General features: G+C 52.2%; 1 protein-coding gene across 1 annotated transcript in view; it reads right to left on the bottom strand.

Annotated features, from left to right (window-relative positions):
• Positions 1 to 13184, bottom strand: part of LOC148219406 (uncharacterized) — a 75525-nt gene extending 62341 nt beyond the window's left edge. The window contains 2 exon segments of the mRNA XM_088157673.1: positions 12019 to 13012; positions 13163 to 13184. Of these exon segments, the coding sequence (XP_088013799.1) occupies positions 12019 to 13012; positions 13163 to 13184 (1016 nt within the window).
• Between the last annotated feature and the right edge of the window lie 2570 nt (positions 13185 to 15754).

Here is a 15754-nt window from a genome sequence, read left to right on the forward strand (position 1 = left end):
TTGTCGTGTGGGGCTCCATACTGCAGCTTTCCATTTCCGGTTAGTGCCTACAATTCGGCAGGAGCCATCAGTGAAGAGGGCATATCGTCTTTCAGTCTCTGGTAGCTCATTATATGGTGGGGCTTCCTCAGCACGTGCCACTTGCTCCTCTTCTTCTTCAGAAGACAATCCAAAAGTCTCACCTTCAGGCCAGTTTGTAATTATTTCCAGAATCCCAGGGCGATTTAGATTCCCAATACGGGCGTGCTGAGTGATGAGGGCAATCCACTTGCTCCGTGTGGTGTCAGTGGCGTGATGTGTGGAAGGCACCTCTCCCTTGAACATCCAGCCCAGCACTGGTATTTAGGGTGCCAGGAGGAGGTGTGTTTCTGTGCCAATCACCTCTGAGGCAGCTTGAACTCCTTCATAGGCAGCCAAGATCTCCTTCTCTGTGGGAGTGTAGTTGGCTTCAGATCCTTTGTAGCTTCGACTCCAGAATCCCAGTGGTCGACCCCGAGTCTCACCAGGCACCTTCTGCCACAGGCTCCAGGACAGACCATGGTTCCCAGCTGCAGAGTAGAGCACGTTCTTCACATCTGGTCCCGTCCTGACTGGGCCAAGGGCTACTGCATGAGCAATCTCCTGCTTGATCTGGGCGAAGGCTTGCTGCTGCTCAGGGCCCCAGTGGAAATCGTTCCTCTTGCGGGTAACCAGGTAGAGAGCGCTCACAATCTGACTGTACTCAGGAATGTGCATTCTCCAAAAGCCTATGGCACCTAGGAAAGCTTGTGTTTCCTTCTTGTTGGTAGGTGGAGACATAGCAGTGATCTTATTAATTCCCCCTGTTGGGATCTGACGACGTCCATCTTGCCACTTGACTCCTAGAAACTGAATTTCCTGAGCCGGTCCCTTAACTTTACTTCGCTTAATGGCAAAACCAGCTTTCAGCAGAATCTGGATAATCTTCTCTCCTTTCTCGAAGACTTCCCCTGCTGTGCTGCCCCATACAATGATGTCATCGATATACTGTAGATGTTCGGGGGCCTCACCCTTCTCCAGTGTAGCCTGGATCAGTCCATGACAGATGGTGGGACTGTGCTTCCACCCCTGGGGCAGACGATTCCAGGTGTACTGCACGCCCCTCCAGGTGAAAGCAAACTGAGGCCTGCATTCTGCTGCCAGAGGAATGGAGAAAAATGCATTGGCGATATCGATAGTGGCGTACCACTTTGCTGTCTTGGACTCCAGCTCGTACTGCAGTTCCAGCATGTCCGGCACAGCAGCCTCAGCAGTGGAGTCACCTCATTCAATGCACAATAGTCTACGGTCAATCTCCATTCTCCTTCAGATTTAGGCACAGGCCAGATGGGGCTGTTGAAGGGTGAGTGGGTTTTGCTGACCACCCCTTGGCTCCCCAGCTCTCGAATCATTTTATGGATGGGAATCACTGAGTCTCTGTCAGTACGGTATTGCCGATGGTGTACTGTTGTTCTGGGGATTGGTACCTGTTGCTCTTCAACTCTCAGTAGTCCCACAGCAGAGGGGTCATCTGCAAGACCAGGCAAGGTGCTCAGTTTTCTAATGCCGTCTGTCTCTACAGCAGCTATCCCGAAAGCCCAGCGATATCCTTTTGGGTCTTTGAAGTATCCATTTCTAAGATAGTCTATGCCAAGGATGCATGGGGCCTCTGGGCCAGTCACGATGGGGTGTTTCTGCCACCTGTTCACAGTTAAACTCACTTCGGCCTCCACTACAGTCAGCTGCTGGGATCCTCCTGTTACCCCAGAAATAGAGTTGGATTCTTCTCCTACATACTTTGATGGCATCAGAGTACATTGGGCGCCGGTGTCAACCAAAGCCTTATGTTTTTGTGGGTCGGATGTGCCAGGCCATCGGATCCACACAGTCCAATAGATCCGATTATCCCTCTCCTCTACCTGGCTAGAGGCAGGGCTCCTCTATTCCTGATCTTGGTACATGTTGGTCTCTTCCTGTAAATAGGTTCTTGAGGTTCCTTCAAGAGGATCAGTCATATCATCATTCTGATACTGTCTGGAGTTCTGTACATGAGAGACTGGAGCAGCATTGACTCTAGATGAGCTTCTTGTGTTAGGTGTCCCTCTTTTCAGCTCACGTACCTGTGCTGCTAAGGAGGAGGTGGGTTTTCCATCCCACTTCCTCATGTCTTCTCCATGCTCCTGAAGGAAAAACCAGAGGTTACCTCGTGGAGTGTGTCCTCTCTCCCTGCCTGAGGAACACCAGCTCCTAATGGCAGAAACTCTTGTTGGTTCTGGAGAGATCTGGCAGTTGTTTTCCTTAAGTTCTGTTTTTTGGTTTCTGATGGTCCTCTTCAATCAAGCTTCGGACTTGCTCCACCAGCCTTGTTTCCACGGATGAGACACGGGTACGAAATGGGGCTGTGACAGTGTCCTCATAAATTCTTAGTTTATTGGCCAAGATGCCTACCATGTCCCCACCTTCCCTCCACTGCAGCATTGCCAGGTAACGGGAATACATCTCTGGTCCAAGCTGTGCGAATCTCAAGCACATTTGTGACGTGCACCGGACACAGTCTGGGCTCTTAGGAAATCTCTCATCTTCTGAGAAAGTGATCTCCAGCACGGCCAATTCCCTCAGGCATCGGATACCTTGTTCTATTGTGCTCCATTTTCCTTGGTGCACCTGGAGATCTTCTTTACAAAGGTACCTGTCCTTCACATTTGTCAGCAGTCGCCGCCAGAGGCTGAGAGTTTCTTGGGTTCTCCCAATCCCCTGGTCAATGACCACATCCCGGGACAGAGATCCCAGTTGCCTGGCCTCACATCCATCCAGAATGGTGTCATTGGCTGCAGCGTCCCAGATGCGGAGCAGCCAGGTCAAGATGGACTCATTTGTCTGGCGGGTGAATTCCCTCCACAGGTCACGCAGCTCACCCAGGGACAGAGAGCGAGTGATGATTTCTGGCTCTGTCACTTCTGCTGGGTGCGAAGGTCCTGCCACGTCCCCGTCAGTCACTATGCGAACTGATTTGCTCTTTGATTTCTTCTTCTGAACGGGGGCACCTGCTACTGGTCTAGGCTGTTCTGGCTCGGTGATGGTTTGTGTGGAGATGCTGATGGTACTTCTGGTTTTTTCTCCTCTCTGGCTGGCTGTGTAGACACGGACACTGTTGCATTGCTTATGGCTTTTTTCTCCTCTGTGGCAGTCTTCATAGACACGGACACTGTTGCTTTGTGTTTGGCTCTTCTCCTCTTTGTGACATTCTGTGCAGACGTGGACAAAGTTGATTTGTTTGTTTTTTCCTCTTCCTCAAGAATACGCTGCAGTACACCATATAATGTTTTGTTTCTAAGCATGTTGGAGGCTGTGCAGAGGAGACAAAGCAGAACTAACAACAATATTATGCTGTCCTTAGCATCCAGCGGGAACTCAACATTTCCAAAAACTACTGTATCAGGCCGGAAATATTGGAAAAAAACATCCTTTACCCCTCCCCCCAAGGGCTGGGTGTGATTGTTAAAACCCCGGATGTAGCGACCTAGACTAGGACAAGCAAACAAAGTCGGGTATATATTCCGAATTATGTTCATTGCCTCAGAGGTTATAATGCAGTAGACATAATAGGCTAATAAAGCAATTTTTATACCATATCCTGGTCTACACAGCAGCATTACAGCTGGCAGATAGTTCCCCATGTGTGGAAAAATATAGAGAGCAAGATATAAAACCCATGTAAGCATGTTGAGAATCATGGAGAAAAAAAAATTGTAATACTGACTTTTCTCAGTACCCTTCTTGCTCCACGTTGGGCGCCAATAAATGTGTTGGTTTGAAAGTAAAACCAGTGCGAGACTCCAAGTCAGTAATACAATTTAATAGGAGAAAAGAGAAAAAATAAAATACATTCAATAATATAAAAGAAACAACCACCAAGACAGTCAGAAATACAACCTGACACCCTGTCAGTCAGGGTGTTGGTAGCAGTCCCGTTAAATGGTGGCTGCATCCTCCTGGATGACAGATGTGGTTCAGTTGAAGCAGTGCTCCTGTAGAAGGTGCAGTTTTCCTTCAAAGATTCAGCGATGATGTGAAATGATCCGACTTTCCTCTGGGATCCAGTGGAAAGGGCTGCCTTCATGTCTCAAACCCCAGTTTTTATCTAGGTAGGAAAGGCTTGGCTCCTGCCCCTGGCTGGGGCATCTCCCAATGGGATGATGTAATCTTACCAGTCACACAATAGGACTTAATGGCCCATTAACAGAAGATACCTTCTGGAGGAAGGATGGGTTGTGGAAAGATAACGATGATCATCCCCCGATCTTATCAGATGTCACATCAGCAGAGGATATCTCCCACAGAGATAAGGATCACCACCCCTCCCACATTTTAACAGATGGTGATAGAATACACATTTTTGTACTGTACCCCAGGACATCCTCACACAACATCTTCTTACATTATCTGTCTCTTGCACGACTGCATGTCCCTTACCTCCTCACAGCACAGCCAGCAGACTCCATCCCAAACTGCAGCAGACTCTGGGTCAGCCAGCTAACCCACTCTTTTAGAACAACCCAACTCCTTGGGCAGGCACAGATGTTTCCACTCCTCAGTCATCAGTACAGCTGTAATTCATTGGGAGAGATTGCCTTCTGTACTATCCTTTCAATCTGTCTTCCCACTCTGGGGCTCTGTGCTTTCCTTCCTATGGAAAAGAACTGTCATTCTCCTCCAGGTGCCCATGGCCAAAATTGGGATTCCTGCTCCAAATTTCCTTAGATGCAAGGATTGTTCCCAGGTGAAATCTGCCAGGACAGACAGATCTGACTGCCTTGGCCACCCAGAGGCCACCTCTCATCTGCCTTTGAAACAGTGGGATCGTGTGGTTTTCTTTCCTATGGGAAAAAAAGCACCTTTCATGTCCAGGCGCCCATAGCCAAAATTGAGTGTCCACATCCAGAATTCTCTATATCCAAGGACAGCTTGCAGACAAAAGCTGCCATCGTTGTCAAGTCTGGCTGGCCTTGGCTTCCTAAAGACTGCCTTTCATTTGCCTTTGAAACACTGGGGCTCTGTGCTTTCCTTCCTAATGAGAACAACTCTTCTTCCAATCCTGGCATCCACAACCAAAATTGAGATTCCACCTTTAAAAATCCCTATGTCCAAGGATAGCTCCCAGATGAAAGGTACCAGGAGAGACAAGTCAGGCTGGCTAGGCCTAAGGGTGGCCACCTCTCATCTTCTTGCAAAATACGTGGGCTTCTCACTTTCCTTTGCTATGGTGAAACCATCCACCTCGACCACGCAGCCGTGGCTGAAATTGGGATTCCACCTCCAAAACTCTGTACATCCAAGGATTTCTCCCAAGTGAAAGCTGCCAGGACAGACAGGTCTGGCTGCCCTTTGTCTCTTGGGGACTGCCTCATACCTGCTTTTGGAACACTGGGGTTCAATGCTTTTTTTCCAATGGCAAAAACCATCCTTCTTATAAATGCAGAAATAGCCAAAATTAGGATTCCATCTCTGAAATTCCCTATATCCAAGGATTGCTTTCAGACTAAAGCTGCCAGAACAGAGAGGTCTGCCTGGACTGGGTCTGTGATGGTCGCCATTCATCTGCCCCTTAAACACTGGTGGTCCATACTTTCCTTCCTATGGAAAAGAGCCATCATTTTCCTCCAGATGTCCATGTCAATACTGAAATTGGTATTGTACCTCTAAAATTCTGCATATCCAGGTATTACTCCCAGACAAATCTGCAAATACCATCAAGTCTGGCTGTCCTTGGCCTCTGGTGACTGCCCCACATCTGCCTCTGCAACACTGGGGCTCAGTTGTTTCCTTCCTGTGGAGACCATTGTGACACCTTGGGGACCCCGTGGATCCAAGGGGCCATTGTGACACTGTGGGGCCTCGTGGCACCAAGGACATCATTGTGGCCCTGCTGGGCTGCATGGTCCCAAGGCACCAGTGTGAAGCAGCAGGGCTTTGTGGAACCAAGAGGCCATTGTTGCATTCCAGGGCCTGGTGCAGCCCAAGGGCCCTTGTGATCCTGCAGGGCACCGTGGATCCATGGAGACCATTGTGGCATTGCAAGGCCCCATGGAAGCATGGAGACCATTGTGACACTGTGGGGCCCATGGAACCAAAGGGCCATTGTGACCCTGCAGGGCCTCATGGAAGCAAGGGGCCATTGTGACACCTCAGGAGCAAGGAGAACATTGTGACATTACAGGGCCTTGTGGAACCAAGGGGACATGGAATGGGTCTGGATGGTTTGGCATCCTGGGGGCCACAAGGCAGGTCTGGCTGACCCTGGCATGTCAAGGGCTGCCTCTCATCAGCCTCTGGAGCACTGGGGCTCTGTGCTTTCCTTCCTAGGGAAATAAACCATCCCTCTTTCCTGCTGCCCAAGGCTGAAATTGCTACTCCACCTAAAATGTTCTCTATCTGCAAGGGTTCTTCAAGCCAAAATCTGCCAGGAGAGACAGCTCTGGCTGGCCTTGGCCTCCTGCAGGCAGTCTCTCATCTACCACCAAACATGGGGCTCTGTGTTTTCCTTCCAGTGGAAAACTGCCCTTCTCACCGAGGTGTCAATGGCCAAAATTGGGATTTTACATCTAAAATTCCATCTATCCGAGGACAGCACCCAGAAAAAAGTAGCCAGGACAGACAGGTCCTGTCTTGTCTTCTGGTGATTTGCTTAGACTATGAGCAGAATGTTCTCATTTGCCAAGATCTTGGAGAGGGCCCAGAGATCTCCCCAGGTGGGTTTTGGAAGCTGCAAGCATATGAACACTGTGTAGGGGCAAAGGAGCTCTGTGCTCAATGCAGTGGAGACTGAGGAGAGCAAAGGAGAGCCCTGGGAGGGGCTGAAGGTCAGTTTCAGAGATGGTGGATCCTTTAGATATAGCAGAAAACAGCCTGAGAATTAATTAATGCAATGGGAAATTGATGAGGGCCAGACTGGATATAAAGAGACAAGAATTTCTCTCCCAGGGTACAGCTGTGGTGCAACACATCACCCAGAAGGAGTTTGGGCCAGCCCAAGGCTTTGTGTGTCCAGGCAGAGGCAGGCAGGAGGCAGAGCTGTCAGCAAAGGAAGGGGCCAGCGAGGTGGGGCAGCCGGGGGATGACGACAGCCTGCAGGGACAGAGGCGCAGGGCATGGACACCGTAGGACAGCCTGGGCTGCAGAGGGCACAGGGATGGGCAGCAGCTGAAAGGCCCTGACACAGCCAACTCCTGCAGCACTTGGGCCATGCACGCTGGCCCTGGGCCTGAGGCCAGCAGGGGACAAGTGAGCCTTGCTGTGCTGGGGCCTCATTGCCTCCTTGTCCCTGCTCAGCAGCCTGGCAGGGGCCGCCCCATGGTGCTGCCCTTGGCATTGCACATGCCCAGAGCCCAGTGGCCCGGGAAGAGCCCTGAGCAATGAGGGAGGGACAGGATCTGCCTTGCCAGGGGCTGGGGCTCAGCCCTTGGCCCTTTGCATTCCTGAAACACATCCAGGTTTGCTCAGCATCACAGACACCTTTCCCTTGTTTGTCCCCCCTGTCATCACTGCCTCCAGTGTTCTGCTCGAACTGTGTGATAAATGTGATTCGTGGTAATTGAATTATAACTATATTTACAAAATTTTATTTAGATCAAAAGAAGACATTTTTTACAGAATGAGTGGGGAGATGGGTGAGACAGGTCAAAGGACATCTTCCAGATGTTGGGAGTTGAACGAGGATGTTGGAATGGAATAGTAGAAGGACAAAGGTCTGATAAGTACCATCTAGAAATAGAGTTTCAACCTTGAAATGGGCCAAGATGAGACGATTCCAGGCATGGGATTTAATTAGAGTCTTATGGAAAACATCTGTTCAGTCACATAGTGAGCATGCACTACCTGCAGGTCACAGCTCGGTCATTGATGAAGACGACGAGCCTTCATCAGAAATAAAACCCTCAAAAGGATGAGAGACCCCCTAACCCATCAGTAGAGCATGCTCCGTACACACAGTGACGTAGACTTTAGGAATAGAAACTAGGAGGAGTTTTCCAGACACTTGTGTAGCATATAGTATATAAGGGGGATTGTTAGCCTTGATGCTTTGGTACGTGAGGAGGGGCGAGTCCCTCCCCGGATCCCCGGTTGGGGGGCCCCTCCCTGGTCGGTTTTGCTCATGCTTTATATGAACCTCAATTATACTAAATTACTTACTGCCAAATTTTACTTATCCTAAAATATATGGATTCAATACTTCGATTGTATTGATCTCCAATACTTTAATTGTGTACATTTATCATTGTTACTATTAAAAATTTGCTGCTGCATTTAATCTTGCTGCTTGATAAATTGGAAAAATAAAAAAACATTCATAACAATAGGGACCCCAAAATAATTTTAGGGCAACGTCTAAAATTACACTTGAGGACCCCAAAATTTCAAAACTTCCCAATAGGGACCTAAATAGTCCCATGTTTGGACCCAAAATTAAAACAAAATCCCGGTGGAGACCCCACAATTCTCACAATTCTCATTATGCACCGAAAAACTCCAAACAACTACAAAACTACAACTCCAACACTACAAAATTCCCTTTAATTACATCAACGTTTCCTTATGGGGAACCCAAAGTTCCCAAGAGACCGCCACATTTTCTTTAAGGACTCCAAAATTCCCAAAAATCCTCAATAGGAGCCACAGAATTCCCTACAGGAACCCCAGTAACTCCCTGGACAGAGCACAAAATTCCCAAGAACTCCCTTTAAGAATCCTAAAATTCCCCTAGAGAGCCTGAAACCCACCTGGACCCTTTAGATCCACTCTAGACCTCCCAGACCCCTTTTAGGAACCTCACAGAGTCCCCCAAATCCCCTAGAGACAAACACAAATCCCATATACAGATCCCCAGTTCCCTACAGCTCCCCTGTAGACCTCCCAGACCCCATTTAGGGAGCCCCAGAGCAGCCCAAATCCCCTATAAAGTCCCCCAGAATCCCCCCAGGACCGTAAAACCTTCACCAACAGTCTATAGATGCCGGATAGACCTATCAATCACCCATAAGGGACCCCCAGAGACCCCAAATCCTCTATTACCAAGCCCAAATCCTCTATAGAAATCCTCAGACCCCCCCCAGTCCCCAATAGATCCCCTATGGATCCCCCCAGCCCCACCGTAGCTCTCGGACATGCTGAAGCCGGGCAGGCAGACAGGGAGCAAAGATGGCGGCGCCCGGAAGGCACCTCCGAGTGTTCTGAGCATGCGCGAGAGGAACGCGCCCTGAGATGGGCGGGGCTTGGAGGGGAAAGGGGCGTGGTGAACACAGGGGCTCGGTCGGAAAGAAAGGGGCGGGGCTAAAGATAGACGGGGCTGTGACTAGAAAGGGGCGGGGCCAAGGAAAGGGCGGGGACTGTGAGGGAATAGGGGCGGGGCCAAGGAAAGGGCAGGAACTGTGAGGGAAAGGGGCGGGGCCAAGGAAAGGGCAGGAACTGTGAGGGAAAGGGGCGGGGCCAAGGAAAGGGCGGGAACTGTGATGGGAAGGATCGAGGCCAAAGGGCCACGCAGTCCCAAAAGGCTCTGGTTTGGCTTAAAATCTCCAAGAAAAGATCAGAAATCCAGCCTAAATCTACCAGGTTTGGGCTAAAATCAGCCAAACAGGCCTCAACTCCACACAAAGGCGATCTAAAATCATACACATGAGCCTTGCAGAGTCCAAAAGTGGCCTAAAATCCAGCCTAAACCTGCCCAGTTTGGTATAAAATCACCCAAATAGGCCTAAAATCTTTGGGACCAAGACTGGTACAAGAAATGGCACCAGCACCAAGAATGAGACCAAAATCAGAATGGACACCGAGACCAAGAGTGAGAACAGATCCAACACCGGAACTGAGACCAGAACCACTCCAGAACTGGAACTAGGACTAGGACCAAGACCGAGACTGTGACCACCACCAGAACTGGCACTGGAACCAAAATTGAGGCCCACCCTGACACAGGAACCGGCACTGGGAGGGCTCCAGAACGGCTCTGGTACCAGCACTGGCACTGTGAGAACTCTGGGACTGAGACAGAGTGGGACCAGAACAAGCACAGAGACTGACATCGGCACCAACACCGAGACTGGCACCTCTCTGGGACCGGGCCTGAGGCTGAGATTGGCACTGGGAGCACAACAGGATCAACACCAGCACCAACACTGGGACCGAGACCACTCCACAAATTAGACCAAGACCAAGAGTGAAACAAGAACCGGCACTGGCACTGAGACTGGCACCGCTGTAGGACTGAGAATGAGACCCAGACCAGCACCGGGACAGAGACCGACACCGGCAGCGCTCTGGGATCTCCGCGTTCACTCCGGGGAGTTTTGGCTGCGCCCCCGCACGGGACTGGGCAGGACTGGGAGGGACCCCTGGGTGGGGCGGGACAGCCTCGGTTCCCATCGTTCTGGTGCAGCCATCCCGGTCCATATGGTCCCAGTCCACGTGATCCCAGTCTGTACAATCCCAGCCCATGTGATCCCAGTTTGTACAATCCCAGCCCATGTGATCCCAGTTTGTACAATCCCAGTCCACGTGATCCCAGTCTGTACAATCCCAGTCCATGTGATCCCAGTTTGTACAATCCCAGTCCATGTGATCCCAGTTTGTACAATCCCAGTCCATGTGATCCCAGTTTGTACAATCCCAGCCCATGTGATCCCAGTCTGTACAATCCCAGTGCATGTGATCCCAGTCTGTACAATCCCAGTCTGTTTGGCCCTGATCCAACTGGTCCCAGTCTGTGCAGTCCCAGTCTGGAGGATCCCAGTCCATGTCATCCCAGCCCCCATGATCCCAGTCTGGATGCTCCTGCATGGCTCACACTGCCAGGGTCTGGAATTCCAGTTCCCAGCCACAAAAAGATGTTCCTGCCCTTGAAGGCAAAGCTCTTCAGAAGGGGCCAAAAGCCAAGTGCAGCAAGATCTTACAGGGACATTTCACTGCCAGCCTTCCTAACTTCACCCATGGCTGTTGGAGCTCCTGCACGGGGAATTAAATCAGGGGAGGGTCTTTGGTGGGAGCTGCCCTGGGTCAAGGGAGACCCTGAGACAGAAACAGAGCAGGCAGAGAGAGACGGGAGAGAAAGGAGGACACAAACACAATCAGATGAGAAGGTGCCACTGAAACAGAACTGCAACTGACTGGAAGGGAATGGGACAGAAATCAGGAATTGTGAAACTTTTATTTACTATCAAATCCATACCTTGGCAGCCAGCCCCACACAATCCCAATCCCAGCGCTCCAAATTTGGATCCCACTTCTCCCAGTCTCCTTCCAACCCCTTCTCACCCTGGTGGCTGTGGAATCCAGTAAGGTTCCTGGGGGATTGATTTGTTTTGAGGATCCACTTTGCAGTTGGATTGAGCCATTTTGGATTAAAATTGAGGTACTTTCAGAGGGATTTAAGAGGTTTTTAGGTGACCTAAATCCTCTTGGCTTTTGGTGTGAAAAGAAATGGAGAAGAGAGAAAAACTAAGGCCAAAACAAAAGGATAACCAGCCAGGTGTCTTCCCCAGATGGATCCCAGGGAATGTGGGTCACCAGGGCTCAGCTCAACATGAGTTCTGCAGTGGGGGATGGAGTTGGAGCAGCACACAAGTTGTTCTTGCACTAGGGGGATTTACAGGGATTGCATTAATGCTGCCTCTGTTGGTGTGTGTTCAAAGCTGAGCTCTGAGAGAAGTTCGTCCCACACTCAGGATACTCAAAGGGGCTCTCCCTGGTGTGGATCTTTCGGTGGCACATCAGGTTGGAACGCTGCCTGAATCCCCAAAACTTTATGGCCTTTTCCCAGTATGGATTTTCTGGTGGCAGATTAATTTGTCACACACAATGAAGATCTTCCCACTCTCCTCACACTCGTGGAGCCTCTCCCCAATGTGGATGCGCCGGTGTCTGGTGAGGTGGGAGTTTCGCCTGAAGCCCTTCCCGCAATCAGAGCACTGGAAAGGCCTCTCCTCCCTGTGTGTCTGGAAGTGCCAGAGGAGATGGGAGCTGGAGTAAAACCTCTTCCCACACTTGGAACACTCGTAGGGTCTCTCCCCAGTGTGCATCTTTTGGTGGCAGATTAGATGGGAATGCTGCCTGAAGGCCTTCCCACACTCCCCACACTGGTATGGCCTTTTCCCAGTGTGGATGTTCTGGTGGTGGATCAACGTGTTGCGCTCAGTGAAGCTCTTCCCACACTGCTCACACTTGTAGGGCCTCTCCCCAGTGTGGGTCCTCTGGTGGCGGATCAGGGTGGAGCTGTCCCTGAAGCTCTTCCCACACTCCTCACACTCGTGGGGCTTTTCCCCGGTGTGCAAGTGCTGGTGCGTGACAAGAGTGGCGTTGTGCCTGAATCCCTTCCCGCAGTTGGGACAGCGGAAGAGCCTCTCATCTGTGTGAATCCGCTGGTGCTGGAGAAGATTGGAGCTGGTGGGAAACCTCTTCCCACATTCAGAACACTCATAGGGCCTCTCCCCAGTGTGGACACTTTGGTGGCTGATCAGGTGGGAACGCTGCCTGAAGCCCTTCCCACACTCCTCACACTTGTATGGTCTTTTCCCAGTGTGGATGTTCTGGTGGCAGATCAATGTGTTGCGCTCAGTGAAGCTCTTCCCACACTGCCCACACTCATAGGGCCTCTCCCCAGTGTGGATCTTCTGGTGGCGGATCAGGCTGTTCCTCCATCTGAAGCTGATCCCACACTCCGAGTACTTGTGGGGCTTCTCCCCATCACCAATCTGCTCATGGACCACCAGCTCCAAGCTCTGGCTCCATCTCCAGCTGCCCCCCCGGCCCAGGCTGGGGCTTTCCTCCTCAGATCCCCGCCATCTGCGTTTGCAGCCCCTCCTCGTGTGGAATCTCCACGGCTTTTCCTCCCCGTTGCATTCCTGTGCCGTGGAGCCGCTCCAAACGGCCTCTTCCACGAGGTTCTGCCGCGGGGATTTGTCCTCCCTGCTCTCCGTGCTCAGCTCCTTGTCTGGGGCAGGAAGGACAAGCAGAGGATGGGATTTGCCTCCGTGCCAGAGGGAAGGGGAAGGAGATCCCCCCAGCGCGTCCCCAGCAGGACGGTGTCAGCAGCGGGGTTGTCCTGCAGCCGGGGGCCGTGCTGGGCTGGGAGATGGAGCAGGACAGAGGGGGAAAGGGGCACTGACTTCCTCCTCACCTGCCTGCGGCTCCCAGGCCATCTTCATCTTCCTCGCAGCCTCCTCCTTCTCCATCGGGCCAAGGGTTGGGAATGGGAAATCCTGGTTTGGGGAAAAACAAGGGATGTGTGCGTTGTGTTGCGGGTTCCTCCTGCCCAACTCCATCTCTACAAGTCCCCGAGCATCTCGGGTCCATAAAACCTCCCAAACACCAACATTCAGCCCTGAAAATGCCTCCCAGGGGTTCCTGGGAATGGTCCCTCCCCTTTGGTGTTTGGGGGTTCCCCCCTGTCTCAGCTACTGGGGGTCACGCTTGTATTGGGGGTCCCCCATCTACTCGGTCCCCGCCCTCCCCAGGCTGCTGGGAGTCCCAGCAATCCAAAAAGTTCCCCCCTCTTCCCTCTCCCCATTTAGGGATGCTGGGTGTTTTTGGGGTCCCTTCTCCCCTTATTTTCTGCTTTGGGGTGCAGGGGGTCCAGGGAGTCCCCCCTGCCCCTCTCCAGGCTGTTGAGGGTTCCAAAATCCCGGCGCTCCCCCCTCTCTGGGCTCCCCACTTTGGGGTCCTGGGGGACACAGGGCTCTGCTCCTCCAGATTCCCGGGGGTCCCTGATGTCCTGGTATTGCCCCTCTCCACTCTCCCCACTCTGGGGGTCCCCAGGTTCCCCCCTCTGGCTCTCCCTCGGGGTCCCGCAGCCCCTGGCTCTGGGCTGGAGGTGACGGTGCCCAACTAGGGCAGACACAACCCCCACTGCAGGGGAGACCCCTCATCCCCCTGCTCTCTACCAGGGCTCTGCTGCCACAGCCACAAGAACACCCCAAAAACACCTCCTGGGGACCCCCCAGTGTCCCCTCAAGGGGCATTTTCTGCTCAGCTTTGCAGTTCTGCATTCTCCAAACATCCCTTCAAAATAAACCCAACCCAGGGACCCCCTGGGATATCTGGGCCGAGCTCCCCCTCCCCGGTCACCTGTGGGGGCGATGGTCCCAAGGATGGGGGACCTATGAATTCAGGGAGCGCTCGACCTCCTTCCTCCTCCTCCTTTTCTTGATCCTCCTTTGTCTTTCCTCTTCCATCCCTCCTCCTCCTCCTCCCTAACTCTCCCTCCTTCCCCTGCTTCCATCCCTTCTCGCTCTCCTCCTTCATCCCTCCTCTTCCATCCCTCCTCCTCCTCCCCCAGGAGTACCGACACCCTCGGGGCCGTTCCCGAAGCCCTCGCAGCCCGCGGGAGGAGCGGGGATGGAGCCGGGACAGGTCGGGATGGGCAGCGCGGGGCTCTCGGCTGCTCCCACCCGCTGGGGCTGGGGGAAACCTTACTGGGGACACTGGGAGCCACTGGGAATGACTACGAGCATGCTGAGAGCAACTGGGATATACTGGCAGTGTCTGTCACCTTACTGGAGTGACTGGAACCACAATGGGAAAAACCAGGACCATGCTGGGAGAACTTGTAACACACTGAGGGATACTGGGGAGTCAGTGGGAGCTACTACTCTATACTGGGGGCAACTGAGCATGACTGGGATCATGCTGGGAGGGACTGGGATCCTCTATCGAGTGACTGGGACTATGCTAGGGGCACCTATGATCGCACTGGAACTGGGAGCAACTGGAACCATGCTGCGGGAGACTGGCATCTTACTGGATCATACTGGCAGACACTGGGACTGCACTGAGGGTGACTGGGAGAGGCTGTGAGCAACCGGGATCAGTCTGGAAGCAGCTGAGGACAACTGGGAGTGATTGGGAACGTGCTGGCGGCAACTGGGATACACTGGGAGAGACTGAAACCACAGTGAGGGGAAATGAGAGTAACTGGAACTAGCTGGAATCATACTGGGAGTGACTGGAATAGTACTGGGAATATGCGAGAATGACTGGGATCATACTGCAAGCAGACTGGGAGTGACAGGAAAAGTGCTGGCCACAACTGGAACCATATTGGGAGTAACTGGGAGCAACTGGGCCCACAATGGGAGTGACAGAGAGTCACTCTGGGCATGACTGGAATAATACTGGGAGGATCTGCGAGTGACTGTGGTCATACTGGAGATAACTGGAACCATATTGGGGGGGGACTGGGTACAGCAGATTGTACTGGGAGAGACTGGAACCATACTGGGAGTGACTGGGTGCAATTGGGCCCAGACTGGGAGTGACAGGGAGCATGGACAACTGAGAGAAACTGGGATCAGGCTGGAGACAATTGTCAGTAACTGGGAAAGACTGGAATCATTCTGAGCGAACTGGAACCTTACTGGGGCAACTGGGATATAATGAGAGTGTCTGTAACCGTACTGGGGGAACTGGAATCACACTGGGTATAGCTGGGACAAAGCTGGGGACAGCTGGTGCCATACTGGGGAGACTGGAACCACACTGGGGGACACTGGCAGAAAGTGAGACATTGCTGAGAGAGACTGGGGCTATTCTAGAGATTATCCTGGTAAGAACTGGGAGAAACTGGAACTGTTCTGGCAGCAACTGGGATCATACTGGGATCAAAGTGAGAGCACCTGGGTACATGCTGGCTGAGACTGGGATCACTTCAAGGGTGACTGGAATCATACTGGGATGGACTGGCAGTGGCTGTGAACAACTGGAATCCTGCTGA

The sequence above is a fragment of the Sturnus vulgaris genome, unplaced genomic scaffold, assembly GCF_052056855.1.
Source record: "Sturnus vulgaris isolate bStuVul1 unplaced genomic scaffold, bStuVul1.hap1 Scaffold_141, whole genome shotgun sequence".
NCBI lineage: Eukaryota > Metazoa > Chordata > Aves > Passeriformes > Sturnidae > Sturnus > Sturnus vulgaris.